Consider the following 19,732-nt stretch of genomic DNA (forward strand, 5'->3'; position numbering starts at 1 on the left):
TAAGGCTTGACGAACCTAAACGAGCTTCATATATAAGGCTCGGACTCTGGCTAGATAACCAAACGATAAGCTCAGGCTCAGATGAGCTCGAAAAGGCTATGCTCGCTATGAGTTTTTTATCGATCCGATCTCATCTTCGTGGTTCAACATAGCCCAAGCTAGCTCTGCTTAAAACCATCCCTTAACAAGTTAGTCAAAACACTGAGATTAGAACTCCAATACAAATATACAATATTACAATGTATTCCAAGATACAAAATCCATTTTTTTCTGCCTCCTTTCGAATCATAAATTAATAAATTGAATAGAAGTCGTGCCATGGGTATTTCATGTTTGACTGGTAGATAGATGGGTATGTTGTGGATCGAATCATAATATTAATATGACGAAGAGAAGTCGTGAAATGTGACAGTAATGTTGAATAAATCACATGATTTGTTAATCACAATAGTAGCATGCGTTGATTCAGCCCAACCCCTAAAACTAGATGTTGTAATTTTGGCCCATCAATGGTTACGCTGAACACAAAGTGTTTCGAGTCAACCCAACCGGCTCATTTTGCCACATCTACCAATAAATGGTCATTTCAAGTTATGTTCTATCAGTAATGGGTCAAATGGTACAGAAAGCGATAATAAGTATCTTCCGACTTACAATATCATTGCGGGTGTCTTTATTTCTGGATCCACAACAAACGGCCCGATCCTTCCTCTAACATTTCATCTGTTAATTACTTAACTGACTTTGTGAAGGCGCATGCAACAAAGTCAACCAACTTCTAAATAGCTGTTGTATGGCTAGAGACCCTACAGCTGAATCGTCCATATTAGCGGTACCTTTGGTGATTCAGCCAATGTCTTGTTCAAAGCACGTTGGACCGGATTCTTAGTTGACTTTGACTCCTGATTCATTGTTGCACGTTACTTATAAAGAAGTGGCAGTTTTGACCCCTTTATTCATACCCGGGTGGAGTTCGGGTTACAAAAAAATCAAATAAGTTAATCGCTAGTTAAAAAATTATACCCTTTTGTAATCATATTTGACACGATATATTAGACAGAATCTAATTAACTTTAACGTAACCGAATATTAACACATAGTATCAGAAAAGGACTATTATTTCCTATTGGAAACTTATTAATTAATCACTTCTAAACATATCACAGTCATATTTCATGGTGCATAAATAGTTAAATACACCATTTTCAATACTAGAACATTAGGCAACATCATAAACTATAAAACACCATACAATCATCACATAATGGCTTAATTCCTCGGTAAAGACAAGATGCTTTCGGTGTACCTCCTAACATGATCAAACCGAACCGTCCAAGGGTGAAGAAACTCATAGCCAAGAATAAAATTCACCGACTTAACACTTCTACTCTCCACATCATAAATATCAGTATTGATCAAACGCGTTGACGACCCACTTTCGTTTACCACACCACCCTTCCTTAAGAACGAATTTAACGGGAGAGGACCATCTAACACAAACCAAGATTTCAAAAACCCAACATTTTCCCTAACCCAAACACGATTTTCATAGTCTTTCAGTATCCATATATCCATCTCGTCAACGCCCCTCGCAGGATTGTGACACATTAACCCTAAATACCCATTAATTTTCATAAGAAAAGGTTGATTAGATAATATTGTATTCAATCCCTTTTTATAATAATAACTAGTTGCATCTCGAATCGCATCATCCGGAAACTTAATAACTGAAAACTTCTCCGTTCACAAATCAAACGCCATTATTTCATTCCGGCTTTGAAGAATCACATGTATCACACTATTAACACAAACACCGTGTTTGGTCCCAATATTCCACTCCTTAATAACATCATATGCAATTTCAAAACAAATCAATACCAATATTCCTCCATGGAGAATATCATTATCTCAATTCTATTCGAAACAAACGGCTTCATCGATACAACATCAAGCATTCTGATAGTCAAAACCTTGTGTTCATTTCGAGTCTCATCGTACCCGAAAAAATAACAAATATGACAAACCCCATACCGCATTTTATCCGGATGCGAACCCGGACCGAGTAGTCTGAATATTTTTCGGGTGGCCGGGTTAATAACATAAGCGAAATTCCGCTCGACAAACCCGTTGCCGGACGAGAAAAAGACCAACCCTTGCACATGGTACAGGCGGGTGGGGTGGCAACAACAATCACGGGCCCACCGTTGTTAGTGGCCGACAGTAAGTAACGCTTGCGAGTGGATGTGTCGTACGCGGATATTAATAATGCTGTACGGTTGTTAGCAATGGCTTGTGTGAATTGGAGTCTGGTGAAAGATGGTGAATATGGTTTGGAAACGGGTCTGAGTTTGATTAATGTTTTGACTGGGAGTCTGGAAAGTATCTCTGTGATGAGGTCTTCTGGGAGTGAAATAAGAGTGTTTGGTGGTAATTGTTGTTGTTTGTGTTTTGGGTTTTTGATTTCGAAGGATTTGAGGGTGTTGATGATGTTTCCTACGAGTTGTGAAATCGGTGGTTGTGATGATGATTCATCATTGGACTTTGTCGATTGTTGTTGTTCTTCCAGAGTTTCCATTTGTAGAGAGAGTGAACAATTTTTTTCTAATTCACTTTTTGGACAAATGAGGAGTGGATTTGAAGGAAGTATTGGCATTTGGGAATATTTACTCCCCAAGAAACTGATCCAAAATTAAAAAAACTGAAAAATTCAAGCTAAAAAATTGAACCGAAACAAAAATTTACTGTTTAGTTTTGTGTTTTTGTAGTAATAAAAACCGAAAAAGAACAAAACAAACCGAATTTCTTAATTTTTGTTTTCTTATATTTATATTAAGTAATTTATAATAATTTAATAAAGATGTAATTCGAATATTTTTTGTCAAGTGTATAATAGTCTATTATTTTACAATAATAAAATAATTTATACCTAAATTCATTGTTTTTTGTCCTTTTTTTCGGTCTGAAATTTTCAAACTCAAATGACAAAAACTGAAAAAACGAAAACGGAACCGACCCAAAACGAAAAAAACCAAAACCAAACAGTTTCAAAAACTCCAAAAACCGAAGTCTTGGTTTTTTGTTTGATTTTAGCCGAAAACCGCACCGAAAAACACCACGCACACCCCTAAGGATAATCATTAAATTTTATTGGGATGAAGGTGAAAAATTATTTGGGCTTTAAAGAAAAGAGTTCTTTGGTTGGGTTTAAACAATTAAAATTTTTAATTGACCTACTTGATTATGATTTGAGTTGTGTAAAAAGTTTTTGTTTATAAAAATAGGCTTAAAGGAGCTCTTAATTGAATTTAAACATGAAAATTTAACCGGGCAGTCAGGCCTAGGTCTAACGACCATTTTGTCTTGGCTTATGGCCGGCCTTGATATTAACCATCTCGTCCACATACTTTAATCTATTCACAATGGTACATGTTAGTTGCCACGCAAGAGCGTTTCACTTTCTTTAAATAAATAACCAGCTACGTCACGTGTCATAAAGATTACTTTTCTTTCTGCTTCTCTTATTTGATGTCTTCATAGTTAAGATAACAAATAAAACATACTAATAAATTGTTAATAAGTAACTTATGGTGACTACAATTATGTTATCTTAAAATAACGTTTTACAACTTTTAAATCAACATTACTAACTATTCAATAACCTTTTTATATAAAAACATTTCTATCCACCAACCCATCCAACTATAATATCAGAGTGTGACTACATCGCTAGTTACTAGTTAGATAGGTTGAATTAAACCGACGAATAAAAAGTATGATCTAACTAGATTAAAAGGAAAATTATTCTAAAATGTCATTTACATATTGATTTACCACTTTAGATATCATATTTTATTATTTTAAATTTAATATTATTTTCAAATGTTAGACATAATAAATATATTTAAAGAAAATAAATAACTAACCTAAAAAAGCTAATAAACGATTTTTTAAAGACAAATCAAAAGTTATATTAAATATTGAATTATTATATATAATAAAACATAACTTTGGTGCCGCAAGTACCCGATTGGACCACTTGGCAGCACCTTAGTGGTCGACAACATTTTTTTTTGTCTTTTCTTTTTTGTTCCAGTACATCGACCAAATGCCAATTTTGTTTTAGTTTCGTACCGTAATGAATGTGACGGATACTCGATTGGGCCACTTGGCGGTACCTTAGTGGTCGACGACATTTTTTTTGTCTTTTCTATTTTGTTCCAGTACATCGACCAAATGCCAATTTTGTTTTAGTTTCGCTACCGTAACGAATGTGACGGAAAACGAGTAATTCACTTTGGTGCCGTAAGTACCACTGGGCCATTTGGCCACACCTTAGTGGTCGGCGGCATTTTTTTTGCCTTTTCTTTTTTGTTCCAGTACAACGATCAAATGCCAATTTTGTTTTCTTCTTTTCTTAGTTTTGGTATCGTAATGAAAACCGACCGAATGCCAATTTTTTTTTGTTTTGTTATGTTTTAGTTCGGGTACCGTAACAAACGTGACGGAGACCGACCAAATTTACATAGACTCAATGTCCCGGAATGATAACGCTCAGGTTTTACCGACCGACGCCACCCCATTGGTCTAACTCAATTTTTATTTTTATTTTTATTTTTTGGGTTTTGTTTTTTGTTTTTGTTCTGATACCATAACGCATGGAACCGAATTTGCGTCAACTTACCGCCTCAACGCCCATGACCGATAACGCTTGAGTTTTACCATCGTACGGGTTTCACAGACATGCCCCGGCGCAACGCGTAGGAAGAAAACAGTAGTTATAAATAAAGTAATTTATAACTAAGAACATAAAGAAAAGTGATAAAGCAAAGAATGAGATAGATAAGAACAGTGACGGAATCAGAAGTTCTTAACTGGAGGGTCGTAATATCAATTTTCATTTGATAACCTATGACCTAATAGTCTAGTAAGATGGTGTCCACCCTTTCAAAATGAAGTGTTAAGGTTTAAATTCTTACAAATAAGATTAAAAGAATTTTATGTGAAAATAAATTTGTTGTAAAAAAAAAAGATTGAACTTTTACTGATTAAATTATATCCTTTTGCAATAAAAAAGTCTATATCTCGTACTGCAATCGTAAGTATTACTCATTTTTAAATGTAAATTGATATTAACATACTTTATTATGAAAAACATGAAATAGCTTTAGTAGATGTATCGATAACCTATCTTGATTATAAATATTAAAAGAAAATAAAGAATTCAAAATATTAAAATGTTTTAAATCAAGTAAAACTATAAATAATAAAATAAATAATAAAGTAATGTGACAATAAATCCTTAAAACATATAACTGATTCAAATAAATAAAGTTTGCCCTTGAATTTTAATTAATTTAAAACTTGTTTTAAATTTTGGAAACTCAAAACATTAAAGGTTGTGTCATGAGCTGTCAATCTTCCTTCCGTAGATCTTCACTCTTTTTCTTTCTTGTAAACAAAAAGCCACTTTCACCAACTCTACTGTCGTCACCTACCTTCCGTCATAAAACATTTAATAGTATTATTTTTATGCTTCTTGTTTACCATTCAACATTTCAACTACTTTATGAGGATAATGAGAGGGTCAAAACTCTAAAAAAACATCTAAGTTAAGATCTTCACCGGAAATGTTTGACCTACCGGAGGGCTGGTCGGAGGGTCAACTGACCCCTCTGGTTCCGTCGATGGATAAGAATAATGGGATAAAGCATCTTACTATATCACAAAAGGTTAAGCATTTATCATGTGAAAAAAAAAGTGGAATATAATAGAGTTTTAAGCAATCGAAATACATTTGAAAGAAAATTAAACACAAAACCATGATTAATGGTGTGAAGAAGGCCCGATTTTACCCCAATATTAAGATTTATGCGTACATCCTAGTGGATTGTGGCAATATCACATAAAAATCGTCCTTTTGTTCAAAAACCGTGTTTATGACCAAGAACGGACACTACTATCTACTAGTACTACAAATATGAGTTTATGTTAAAAAGAGTTATATGCAAAATGTATTGTGATTACACAAACAACAAATCAATTATTGACAATCGAGTGGATGTGATCGTATTCTGACATGAGAATAAATATTGTCTTTGGGAGAAGAAATAAGTATGAGAGAGTTGTGATTGTGTACAAGAACAATTTACTGTTGAAAATTTTTGCTTTTATTGTTTGATAGGCTAGTATTTACTCTTTCCCCCCCCCTTTCACGCCCATCTTATGAGACTCAGGCGGATCCTTTCATATTCAAGGCTGTGTGGTTCTGATAGTCAAAATAGTCCTGTCTAATTTGATCTCTAAAGCGTCGTGTTTACTAATGGACTTTTGTCAAATTGTAGTAAGGGTCACATTGCAAAAGTCAATACTAATTTTTTTTGGGATTAAACACTATTTTTTTTTTTCTAATTTGGAAAAAATAAAAAAGTCAAAATACTCTTCTATAACCAAAAGGATTATTTATGTAGTTAACTCTATTTTAACCAAATACATGAAAATATTGGAGTGAAAAATGGGTTCTAACGATCTTGGGTTGAAGATGAATAATGGATTGAGTTTGGCCCATGTACGTGACGGATTCAAAAAGTTTATCAAACAGGCCCAAAACTATATCAGAGATCAATAATAAATCTCCCCAAGATGTATTTTTAATTTTTATTTAGCATAATTCCTAACTATAATTATTAGACAAAATTTAGCCATTTTTAATATATTTGGGTTAAAAATGGGTTAGCATTCATGTAAAATTTATTAATGTACAATTGTACAAAGGACACTATTTCTAATACCTTTTATATACTTAGGTATAACTTGAAGAAGAAAACTCTAAAATTGGCATATAAATTTAAGTAAATAACGACAACTGCGTTTGCGTAAGTATAAAATGTGTAGACAATAATTGAGGGGATAGAAACCACATCCCTCATAATTGTATAGACAATGTGCTATATATTTGTTAAAAAAATGTTGGAAAGAGGTGATGAAGCTTTATACACTTTTGTAACCCTTTTATGTGGCATATTTTAATATTAAAAAAAAAATCGTCTTTATAGGAAATTATACCTTTCACCGTTTAATTACACCAACATTCTTTATGCTTAATCTTTATCATACATTTTGTCCTTTCTACTAACCGACGTTAAAAATTATAGTTAACTTTTTCTAAAATGATTAATTACCCCTTACGTCTAGAAGTAAAAACAAATATTAACCATTTATTACAAAAAAAAATAAAATAAATAAATAACAAAACAAAAATAGCAAGTTAATCCCTTCAACCAAAATCCTATCCATATCTTGTTTACAAACAACTACAATAACAGCCATAATAAAATCTTGTTTATAGCAAATTGAATTGTATCATAACTTAATTGCAATATGATTTCAAATTAGATATGTATCAAATTTTCATGACACCAAGAACTTAATGAAATCACATTAACATGAAAATCATTCTCTTTGCAAATGGGCATGCCTCAATTCTATCATATCTATGTACAAATGGGTGTGCTTCAATTCTATTACATCTATGAATAGTAAGAGGATAAACCACAACATACCCATCAATTTATCATAAAAGCCTATGGGCCCAATGAAATCTTAACACATGAGAACCATTGAAATTAGATTGAGTAATTTTGGTCTTGTTAGCTACTAACTACTGTTATAGACTATACGGCTGTCTTAGGGTTTCCTTCTTATTTAACAAAAATCTAACGAAAACTTAACTAGTTAACTTTAACGTGTGAAAAAGGACGAAATATGTGACAAATGTTAACGTATAAACATGCTGTTTCGTGTAATTATTCAAACTAGAGGATGAAAGATGCAATTTCCTATATACCCGAATAGCAAAAGGTCTAATTTTTGCATACTTGTGTGTATGAGTAATTATCATCGTAATTTACTTAAAATTAACTTTGTATATAAGGCTCTCATAAATAAAAAGATATGTTATCTATTATTGGTAAAATAAAATATATAATTATAAAATATATATGTCCATTACAAATTAGTTATATGTAGATAGGAACTATTTACACATAAAGATCCTCAAAGTTGATTGATTGATTTCTAGTGGAGGCTTTTAAGTGTATAGTATTTTTAAATAACATTTTATGTTACGCTAGTATCTATAAAAGCAACGACACGATATGGAAATGATATCAATCACACACAGAAACGAATAACTATAACCAGAACACGAGATTTTACTTATTCATATGTCCGTGTGATTGATATTATTCCTTTGCGTCGTTGTTTTAATTTACCTAAGAAGTGGTATCAGAGCATGACAAAATAACCCAGTTGCAGTTTGTGGATATAGCCCCCCCCCCCCCTTGCTGTACCTGAACCACGTCAAAATTATCGTGTCATTTGTTTATGCGTGAATGCTCGTTTGTACGCTTTGTGTATGTTGTTGCTTCCGCATTGACGCCTAACACATGTGTTATTCAGTATCAAATAATTCAAACACGGGCAATAACTACAAGAAGAAGAGTGTAGAGGGGGGTATATGTATATGTCAGTGAGACAACCCGAAGTGAATGCTGGTCTTTGTTTTACAATTACACCCTCACCCACCTACCTTGGTTATGCGTGCTAGTGTCGGGATATACACCAACTTTCGAAACCATCTCTCTCAAAATTGACCAAATTGACCCTGCATTACTACTGACATGCCAGAATTATTACAAACAAAAGAGAGTTTGCAAAATATATAATCATTTATGGAAAAAGATATGATATATAGTTTTGGAACAACTCACGGTATTCTCATTCCGTTTCCTAAAAATATGTAAAGGGATTATAAATTATATGGTATAGTTATGAGTGGTTGTGAGTAGAGGGGAGATAAGATATAATATGGGAAAGTTAAATTTGGGGTTTCGTTGTTCATACCATGTAATTTTTTAATATTTTCTGAAAGTGATTGTGAGTGGAGGAAAGAAAAAAAATAATGATAAATATATGAAAAGTATTATTTTATTAGACAAGAGAGTATAAAAAACAGTAACTTTTAGTGTAATTATATGATATATATGGATATATGATAGAATGGGTTGGGAATACTCTCAAAATAACAAAACTATGCATTTCCCCTACAACTATTTGAGCTTCAAATATTCTTGGGTCACGTTAACTGCATTAACATACCTACTTTTTTCATGTAAACACTATTTTAAGAAATAGATAAGTGATCGAGTCGGTAGTTCTTACGGTTTACAAGAACTGAGTGATTAGAGTGTCAGACCATCTTCAACAAGACGGATGTGATATATATGTTGATGAGATGATGTAGTGCCGCTTGTTGGAGAACATTTGTGCAACAATATTAGGAGTACTAGATTAGTTTGGTGCTAAAAAATGTTAATTTCAGAAGGAGATCTAACTAAATTTTTGACATGCGGGAATAAGTGATTCAGTTTCGTTATGTCTAAGGAGTCTAAAATAATACTTTAAAAAGAAATGGGTCAAATGGGTTATGAAATATCTCGTACAATTCTTAGGGTGAGAGGAATGGAGTGAGGATGTTGTGGGACGGGAAGCCATGCGGGTGAATTGGCCTGAGGTAGAAGGTGATAAGGAGGTATGTTGCGTTGCGGGGATGGAGAGACAGAATCAAAATAGTCATCTTGAAATGAAGAAGAAAGAAAAAAAGAAATGACAATAAAAGATGAATATGCGGGACAGAACTACAGAAGGAACAGGAACCTCGTCCCACCTTTTAGGTGTCGCCCCCGCTTGTCTTGTTGTTGTGCCGCACCCACTTGTCACCAATAGTGAAAGTTATAATTCTCAATCATGCATTCCAAGTCTTGAATCTCTAACATGTCAGAAATATTTTAACAACAAAAGAGAAAAGGAGGTTTCCAAAATATATACATAAATATTTATGGACAAAGGAAAAAAAAATACATAGTTTTGGAATTCAAAATACAAAACTATGCATTTTCCCTCTTTCAAAGAAAAAAAAATGTATTTTCTCTACTACTATTTGAATTTCAAGCGCCCATGTAACCATGGTAAGTGTATAACATACCTCCTTGTCATATAAACAATATTTTGAAGAATATATTGATTACGGAGGCAACAGTTCTTACAGTTACAATAACAAAATGATCAAACCATCTCCAACAGGACGAATGTGATATTCCAGTAAGATGGCGTGGAGCCCGTTCATTGGAGGAGAGCATCCGTGAAAAAGGGTGCGTGATTGCTGCCCATGATGAGGAGGAGAGAGAAGGTCGGTCAACTAGACATTGTTTGTATTGAAACACACTATTTTTTTTGTGTTAAGCTCGTTAATTTGTCATAACAACCTTGATGATTTCTTTTCAAAATTCATTTGTAAAAATTTACTAATTAAGTTACATTGAGTTAGTATAAAATATGTTTACAAACAAAACATATAATGTTTGATCCTATAACTTTAATAAAGTTACAGAATTTTTAACTTTATTTGCTAACCGATAGAGTTGTTTTAGCCTTTTATTATTCAACTAACAATGTTGTTATTTAAATACATAACACAAAATTCTTAAAATAGGCCAACCTTAATCGATTATCCTAGAATTCGGTCATGGTGATCATGGATTTGTTGAAAGTGGAAATGAATAAGTTAAGTTTCACAATATGATATTATAATTTAATATTAACGAAGCTGAAACTTGAAATATTCAGGACGAATGCTTTAGTATATATTGAAATCATGGATGTTCAGAGGAATTATTTTTTCACTGAACTGCTTGTTGTTTTTGTTCTACAGAGAAGAATAATAAATAAATAGAAGAGAAACTCCTATCCTAAACAAGGAAAAAACATAAAAAAATAGAAAGTGAAATCTCCTTGATTGTCTTCAACGGCTCCTTGCTCTTTTAGTTGACCACCAACTTGGAAATGTCAATTGATCCTTCAATACTTTATTTTTTATTTTATTTTTTTTTTTTGAACGGCCAACAAAAACACCATTATATTATTTCACCAAACCGCAAGCGAGTAGCTCGCATTGTACACCAGGACAAAAGAGAAGAACAGTTTACAAAAATAAAATGTTATCTAATTTTTCACCAACCAACAAATTGTAAGTCGAATCTTCTCCATATTTCCCAGTTTAGAGCCGTGTTTTTTGATCTCGCCTTGACCCATAAAAATGATATGGCCTTTATCTCCCCAATAGTCCTTTGTATTAGTGCTTCTTTATTTTCAAAAACCGTATCATTCCTCGCTTTCCATATTGACCATATTGTTGTAATGTTTATCGCGTTCACCACTTTTTTCCATTTCACCGACCGTTTTTCATATTTATGAATATCCAAAATATCTTTATAGCTAAACGCAAACATATCTTGAATTTTGCACCATTGCGCCACCACTGTCCATATTACCTGTGCAAAGCCACATGCCACAAACAAGTGCTCTACTGTTTCCTCATGATCTCCACATAGCGGACAAGCAACAATATTAACTCCAACATGCCGTTTCATCAGCATCGATCTTATTTTTTATTTTCTAACGCTCCCCCTCAAGTTGAGTAGTGGATTTCCGATGCTCAACTTGTCTAGCCATTCATTGAATATTCTTCCGTTGACGGCCTTTGTTAAGATGTCTGCTAGTTGGTCTTCTGATCGAATGAATGGTAGCTCTATAATCTTAGCTTCAAGTTTTTCTTTGATGATGTGTCTGTCAACCTCCACGTGTTTGGTACGATCATGTTGAACAGGATTTTCGGAAATTTGTATGGCAGCCTTGTTGTCGCACATGATCCTATCAGCTTCAGTTAGAGGAAATCCGACTTCGTTTAGAAGTTTACGTATCCATAGAATCTCTGTAACGCCCCGTGCAATTCCTCGGAATTCAGCTTCAGCACTGGAAAGTGCTACTACTTTCTGTTTTTTGCTTTTCCACGATACCAGATTTCCACCAACGAGGGTGAAGTATCCTGATGTTGATCTTCTGTCATCTTTGTCTCCTGCCCAGTCTGTGTCAGTATACAGTTGAACCTTTAGGTGTTTATTTGGTTTGAAAAGGACACCATGGCCTACTGTTCCTTTGAGATATTTGATAATCCGCATTACCGCTTCCATGTGGGTGGTTTGAGGTTGATGCATAAATTTGCTGACCACCCCAACTGCATATGTAATATTGGCCGAGTGTGTGAGAGGTATATCAGTTTGCCTACCAGGCGTTGGTATCTTTCTTTATCAGTTAATTCCGATTCCATTTCCATACAGAGCTTATGGTTGGCTCTCATGGGTGTGTCATCTGGCTTGCGGTCAATCATTCCAATCTCAGCTAGAAGGTCAAGGATGTACTTCTTCTGGCAAATAAATATCCCTTTTTTAGACCTTAGTATTTCAATCCCAAGGAAGTACTTAAGTCTTCCTAAGTCTTCATTTCAAATTCTGTGAACAGATTCACCTTGAGCTTCCTCATTTCTTATCATCGTTTCCTGTAATAATCATGTCATCAACATATATAATTAAACAAGTCACAAGTTTACCTCTTAGTTTGCGAAACAATGTATGATCAGCGTTGCTTTGTTGATATCCATATTTCTTCATTGCTAGAGTGAACCTTTCAAACCAGACTTGAGAAGATTGTTTGAGCCCGTAAAGAGATTTTCTTAGACGACATATTTATTTTGCCTTGAAGTCTTTTGTGAACCCAGGTGTAGCTTCCATGTAGAGGTGCACAAACCGGTTTTTTGAAAAAAACCGGTCCGGTTAATCCCCGGACCGGTTTTTTTTCTTGATCTCACCAACCGGTTTTTTGGTTTTAAACCGGACCGGTTTTAAAACCGGTTTTTGAAGTGAAAAAACGGACTGGTCTAACCGGTTTTTTTTATTAACCGGTTTTTAATTTTCGCGAACTACTTCCCGCTTCGTTCTTCAAACCTTTGCAATAGCGCTTTTGTATATGCGCTTTCAAAGTCGAATTGGGTCTTTGGCGTAGAACTTCGCACAATGCTTGCATCGAGCTCTTTGGACACCACTAGACATTTCGCATAAGTCGAAATGTTGCCAAATTTCTTGGTTTCGTTTCGTGGGGATGACCCGAACGACCGTTTCTTGGGTGTTAGGGGCACCCATGTTGACGGATGAAGCAGCACTTTGGGAGACCATGATAATCGAGTTTAAAATACACGTTTAGAGTGTTTTTAGTGAGTTTTAGAAGTGTGAGATAACCATTACCCAATCTAAACTATATATAGATGTTTGTGGTGTTAAAATGGTAAAAAAAACTCAAAAAAACGGTCAAAAACGCATCCCAACGGTCAAAAAAACGGTAATATTACCGTTATACAACGTTAAAAAAAAACCGGTTTGTTTAAAAAAACCGGTTTTTTACCCTAACCGGTTCGGTTTTTTTTCTAACCGGTTTTTCTAGCTTGATGATGTAACCGGTACACTAACCGTCGGGTTTATAACCGGTTTAACCGGTTTTAAAAAAAACCGGTTTCCGGTTTTAACTGAAAAACCTGTTCACTAACCGGTTTTTTTTGGGCATCTCTACTTCCATGTAAACTTCTTCTTCTAGTTTTCCATGTAGGAAAGCATTCTTAACATCAAACTGGTGAAGGGGCCATCCTTCATTTACGGCAATTGAAAAAAGGACCCGGATTATATTCATCTTGGCTACCGGAGAAAAAGTTTCCGAGTAGTCAATCCCGTATGTTTGGGTGTAGCCTTTAGCTACCAATCGTGCTTTGTATCTTTCAATGGTTCCATCGGACTTGTGTTTGATTGTAAAGACCCAGCGACACCCCACCGGTTTTTTTCCTGAAGGGAGGTCACATTTCTCCCATGTTTTGTTTTTCATTAAGGCCAGCATTTCAATATCCATTGCATCCTTCCATTTTTGGGATTTAAGGGCTTGTTACAAAGAAGTTGGAATTTGTTCAGTGTAAAGGGCAGAGGCATAGTTTTTGGCTTCTTGGGAAAAATTCTCGACGGCTATATTTTCTATGGGGTATTTAGAGGTTTTTGTCTGTTTACCTAGAGAGTATCGTTTTGGTGGAACTCCCCTATTTACTCTGGGAGGAAGAACATATTTTCTGGCTACTTGCTCTTGTGTTGATTCTTCTTGAATTGGTTCTTCATGTTCATCCTGCACTGCTTGTTCTAATTCTGTCTCATGATTGTTAGATATATTACTATTTTCTTGAATTGATTCTTCATGTTCATCATGCACTGTTTGTTCTAATTCTGTCTCATGATTGTTAGATATATTAATATTTTCATGATTCTCATGAGCCCCTATTATGTTCTCAGGTGTTTGAGAATCACTTACCTCGGATGTCGGGTCAGGATGATTTGAGCTAGGAACACTGCTTGTTGGTCCACTGGATTGTTGTGAAGGTGATGATTCATCTTGGGTAATGTGATTGATTTCTTCCGATGATGTCCATTTTGGAACCCATTTAGCCAACTCAGGGTGTCACACTCATTCTCCCCCCCACCATTGTGTTGGGAAGCATAAAAGAACTCAGTTTCAAGGAAGTCGCAGTTCATGGTGGTATGGATTTTACGACTCTTTGGACTATAGCAGCGGTAACCTTTTTGGTTGACACCGTATCCAACAAAAATACATTTTTCAGTACATGGGTCAAATTTGGATCTATTGATTTTGGGTATATGGACAAAAGACGGAACACCCAAATATCCGAGGTTTCAATGTGAGAGCAGGGTGGCAGTTTTGTAAATTCAGAAAGAACTTGGAGAGGAGTTTCAGGTTAAGAGCTTTTGTTGGAAGCCGATTGATAAGGTATGTTGCGGGTAGCGAGGGCTTTGGGCCAAAAGGAGTTAGGAACTTGAGATTCAATTAATAGAGCTCGAGTTATTTCTAAAAGAATCCGATTTTTCCGTTCGACGGTGCCGTTTTGTTCTGAGGTATGGGCGCACGACGTTTGGTGAATTATCCCTTTTGTTTGGCAAAATTGTTGCATTGAATCGTTCAAGAACTCCCCCCTATTATCGGACCGAAAAATTTGAATATTGGTTTTAAACTGAGTTTGTATCATGGCATGAAATATAGCAAATTTTTCAAAAACTTCGGACTTATGCTTTAAAAAATAAATCCATGTTATACGAGTACAATCATCAACATATAGTATAAAAAAACGAAAGTTTTGTCCTCCGACGACTTTTGCAGGTCCCCAAACATCCGAATGGATAAGGGAAAAAGGTAAATCAACTCTCGCGTTATTTGGTTTAAAAGTATGTCTGTGGCTTTTAGCCAAAACACAAGTTTCACAATTTAAAGTGTGATTGGAAGGAAATAACTTTGAAAATAAAATATGTAAATAACCGATAGAGGGATGTCCCAATCTTCTATGCCATAACCAGGCTTCCCTATTTGTAGTACCATGAGCCAACGTCACGGTACCTTGTTGGGTTACTGTAACACCGTCAAATCTGGTCAACACTCATACAACTTTAACACTAAATTAAGCATACTTGCGTTAAACTAGTTTTCTTTTATTAAGTGTGTTGTCATATCATCGAGTTGAGAAAATTAATTCTTGCATACCACAACTAAAGAATACAAAAATAGGTGATTTTTTTAGACGACTTGAAATTATATTTAAACGAATGGGGATGTTTGAATTATAGGTTATACGATTACACTATACCAATATTTTTTTATAAAATATCTGAACGTCGATTACAAAACAAAATTTCGAGCATTTATAACTTGTTTTAAAATCCTACAATAAGTTGTATTACCGGTGTATAAATTACAAACGTTTAAGATGAATGCTATTCAAAAGGGGGTTGCGACGCAGCTTGTTGCTCGTTTGCCTGCCACTTTATTGTAATCGTTTTGATTTTAACATAAAAATTTAATTAAATTTCTGATTCATGTCATGTTTAACACCTAATTTTCATTAGAAATCACCTAATCATATAATAATCTTACAAATCTGACCATTTAAACTAATTCTAGCTAACTTAAATAGCCTAAATGTCTACAACAATTCATCACAGTGAAGCAATACCTTCACAAACATATGATGGGTAGCAAAAGTCAATCCTCAAATCTCACTCTTGTTCTTTCTGCTTATACAACCTGCCACAACCATTCCTTTGTTATTTTTTTTTTTCAAACTTAACATTACACTCAATTAACAACCAACCATCAACAATCATCATTTTTAAAGATAAAATCCATGCTTGGGATATCCACCGTATGAACAAACGTAAGATCAAAGAAAACACACAATATCTTGTAGCAAGTACCAAACACTCTCTTTCTCTTTCTCTCTTTTGTTGCAACCGGGCACCATAACCCACTCCCATTGTCCATCAGTTTACACCACCAACCACCACCGAAACACCATTGGCCTCCATACCATTTCCCGGTTCACCGTATCCAGCCTCCATCGGTGCACCGTCACGACCGTTACGCCACCTCCACAAGTACACCACATAGCCACCTTACAATACCACGAACCATAAACCACCCTCGCCCAACTCCCTCATAGTCCCCCCTCACTCTCTCTCTCATTTTGAACAACTCTCACAAATACATCATACCGGGAAGAAAAAAAATAAATCATGGTTTCTGGAGTGAAAGAAGGTGCCTATAGGCTGTAAAAAGTGGATTAACGATTTCATCCTAAACCTATCCTATTGCAAAGTGAGATTCTAACATCCACATTTCATATTTATGCATAAGATAGTGTTTATGCTTAAACATCACCCAACTTAACTAAATCCAACTTTAGATGTTAAGCTGCAAACACAAACATTCAAGAAATATGTCTAATCTGGAATAAAGATGTTTGATTTTGAGATGTTGTGTTAACATTTTGGGTAAAAGGGAAAATGAAAAATAATAATAATAAATAAATAAATAAATATAAAATTAAAAAAAAAATGTTGATGGTTGAATATTCCTAAAACAAAAATATGAGACACGTTTATGTGTAACGGTGGATTATCTTGTACATGAATAAGGGCATATGAGATATTTTGAATAAATATGTTGCTGGTAAAATAAATGGAAAAACACATACATGGGAAATGGGAACTTACATATGTATTTTATACAGTCTAAAATCCAATTCTTAAGTTGTATAATCGATGTGTTTAAAACATATGAAAAATAACAATTTTCACAACTTAAACGACCGATGATGTTGGTTTGAAAATTTCAACAAAATATAATTCTTTACATGTTTTATGAAAATATTGATCAACAGAAGTGATTCGATCGAAATAAAATGATAATATACGAAACCACATGAGTCAAATTTGAAGTGAAAGCGATGCTTTATGTTTATATAATTCATATAAGTATTTTATGTGTGGTTAGTTATGTTTATATAATTTATATAAATATTTTAATTGAAACCACAAGAATATATCGCTAATGGGTCATCATAAATTACATGAATATAACTTATTAGGTGATCGGTTTGCATAAACGACATACACTTTGGAGATTATGCTAGAACTTAAAATGCCCTTATAAATGTTAGGACATTAATAGGTCGACGTAGAGACGAAGCTTTGAAATATTCACCGTCGTTAGAAATTCGCGCTCACCGGTGAGTTCACGACCCCCTTTTTATGCTTTTTACTGCTTTTGTAACTCTGGGGGAGAAACATACTCAAACCTATTTTTATACAATCACCAGACCATATTATACTTGAAATAAATTATAACAATGTTTTATGCAATATATAACTAAGTTCTTGCGAACCCAAGACTACAAAATACTGATCATTCATTGGATTGAAAGATCATTCACTTGGGATCGAAAGATCATTCACTAGAATCGTAAGATCATTCACTTGGGATTGTAAGATCATTCATTCAAGGATTGTAGGATCATTCACTAGGGGATCGTGGAGATCATTCACACTTTAACCATTAGCTATGGCTTAGCCCGAGATTATACAGATAGGACTAATGGGTTGACTCCCTAATGATGGTTGGCCACTAAAGTTATCGATACACATTATCAAGCAAGGCGCATGAAAGTATTTGGCATGTATGATTTATAGGCCAGGTGTTGGATACAGGTCGTATGATAAGATACTGGTAGACCAAACTAGATGTACGAGGATTGAATCATACTTATACACAAAATCATTACTGTTACTGAAGTTTTTGGGGAAACGATTACATGTTATGACCCCTAAATTATTACTGTTACTAATCATTATTAAGGGAAAACGCTTTCTAAATATGGTCTTTGGAATATCTGTGATATTTTTATGAAAAACGTATTTATATTTATGAAAAAAGAATTCCTACTAACGTTTTCAACAAGAATGTTTTCATGTTATGAACACTTAAACCTTTTTATTGTTTTCTTGGAAAACTATTTTACATTACGACTATAAAACTTGTGAACTCACCAACATTATGTTGATGTTTTCGAGTATGTTTTTCAGGTTAAAAGCGAAGTCGTGGAATATAAGTAGGGACCCCACATACATTATAGGCTACCATCTTTTGAAGGATTTCATTGTTATAACTTAAAGTGTTTTGAAATCTTATTATGTTTTTCGAATAACTCATGTTTTGTAAACGTTTTAAACAATTGGTATCCTATATAAATTTATGTTTGCGATAATCATATGCTTACGGTATACATGACGTCATGCGCCCGCGCTTCTGCCTTGACGGGTGTGACAGTTACTTCTTCAACATAGTACAACCCTTGTCATTCAGTGCCACGCCCAATAATTATTCCCAATAATTTAACTCTTTCATTACATGACTAATGGATAATAGTTTATGTGAAAGAGAAGGAACATAAAGACAGTTTAAAAGTTTTAAGGAGGGTAAAAATTTCAATTATTCCTTCTCCTTTAACAGGAACTATTCCTCAATTGGCAGTCTTTATGTGGTTGATTCTGGTTTTGAATTTGAAATAATGTCGGAAAAATCGAATGTCATGGTGTCAGTAGCACCACAATAAAAAATCCATGATTTATTTGATAAGTCACCTGTATTGGTTATGTTAAGTTCTCCATTATTTTTGTAATTTGGAAAACTTCATTTTTGAATTCTTGACCAGTATCATTCAAACCAATTTGTTCATGGTCTGTTTTGAACATATTAGATTCTTTAAGAGGTTTATTATGGAGTTTAGTTTCTTTAGGGGTCCCATCTAGAAGTTTCCTAACTATGGGATCAAGAAGAAATTATTGCAAATAATAGGGTCTGGGATTATTCTCCCACACCCATTACCTTCAAACACAGCGTCTGCTTCTTCTCCAGCCGAGGCCATGCCTCCAAAAACACTATCTTCGTTTCTGGTATGCTGATTTCCATCGTGGTTGACACCTTCGGAGTTACCGATAGCGACAGTTTGTCCAGTGATATTTTTCTTTTGTGGTTTTGTGATTGTTATTCCACCACTCAGGGTAACCTACAAGCTTGAAACATTGTATGTTTTGACATACCACAGTGATTGGGTTCTATCAATTTGGGATGATGAGCCATTATTTGAGTGTTTTTGGTTCATTCGTCTTCTTGATAGAAACCCTAGGCTCTCAGATTTGCGTGACCCGTTGACATTCAATTCTTCCTTTCTGAGAGGATGAGTTATCGGAGATGTTTTGTATCTGGATTTGATTTGAATTTCTTTAAGAGGTTGGTAATCTGCAGAGACAGATCATTGCTATTAATTTGATGTCCCATGGTTGTTGGACGAATCTGGTTTGGGGAGGTAAATAATGAGCCGGTATTTCGAGCGGCTTGATCCTAAACC

The 19,732-nt window shown here is 34.5% G+C and overlaps 1 protein-coding gene and 1 pseudogene across 1 annotated transcript; both read right to left on the minus strand.

Moving 5' to 3' along the window:
• Window positions 1-1,197: 1,197 nt before the first annotated feature.
• LOC143555924 (putative F-box protein At1g19160) lies at window positions 1,198-2,575 on the minus strand (annotated as a pseudogene).
• An 8,491-nt stretch (window positions 2,576-11,066) lies between these two features.
• LOC143555919 (uncharacterized) lies at window positions 11,067-11,492 on the minus strand. The gene has a single exon (XM_077045383.1). The coding sequence runs from the start codon at window positions 11,490-11,492 to the stop codon at window positions 11,067-11,069; it is 426 nt and encodes a 141-aa protein (XP_076901498.1).
• Window positions 11,493-19,732: the final 8,240 nt, after the last annotated feature.

Source organism: Bidens hawaiensis, unplaced genomic scaffold (genome assembly GCF_021521415.1).
Source record: "Bidens hawaiensis isolate Kalapana, Puna unplaced genomic scaffold, B.hawaiensis_p1.1 tig00018414_1, whole genome shotgun sequence".
NCBI lineage: Eukaryota > Viridiplantae > Streptophyta > Magnoliopsida > Asterales > Asteraceae > Bidens > Bidens hawaiensis.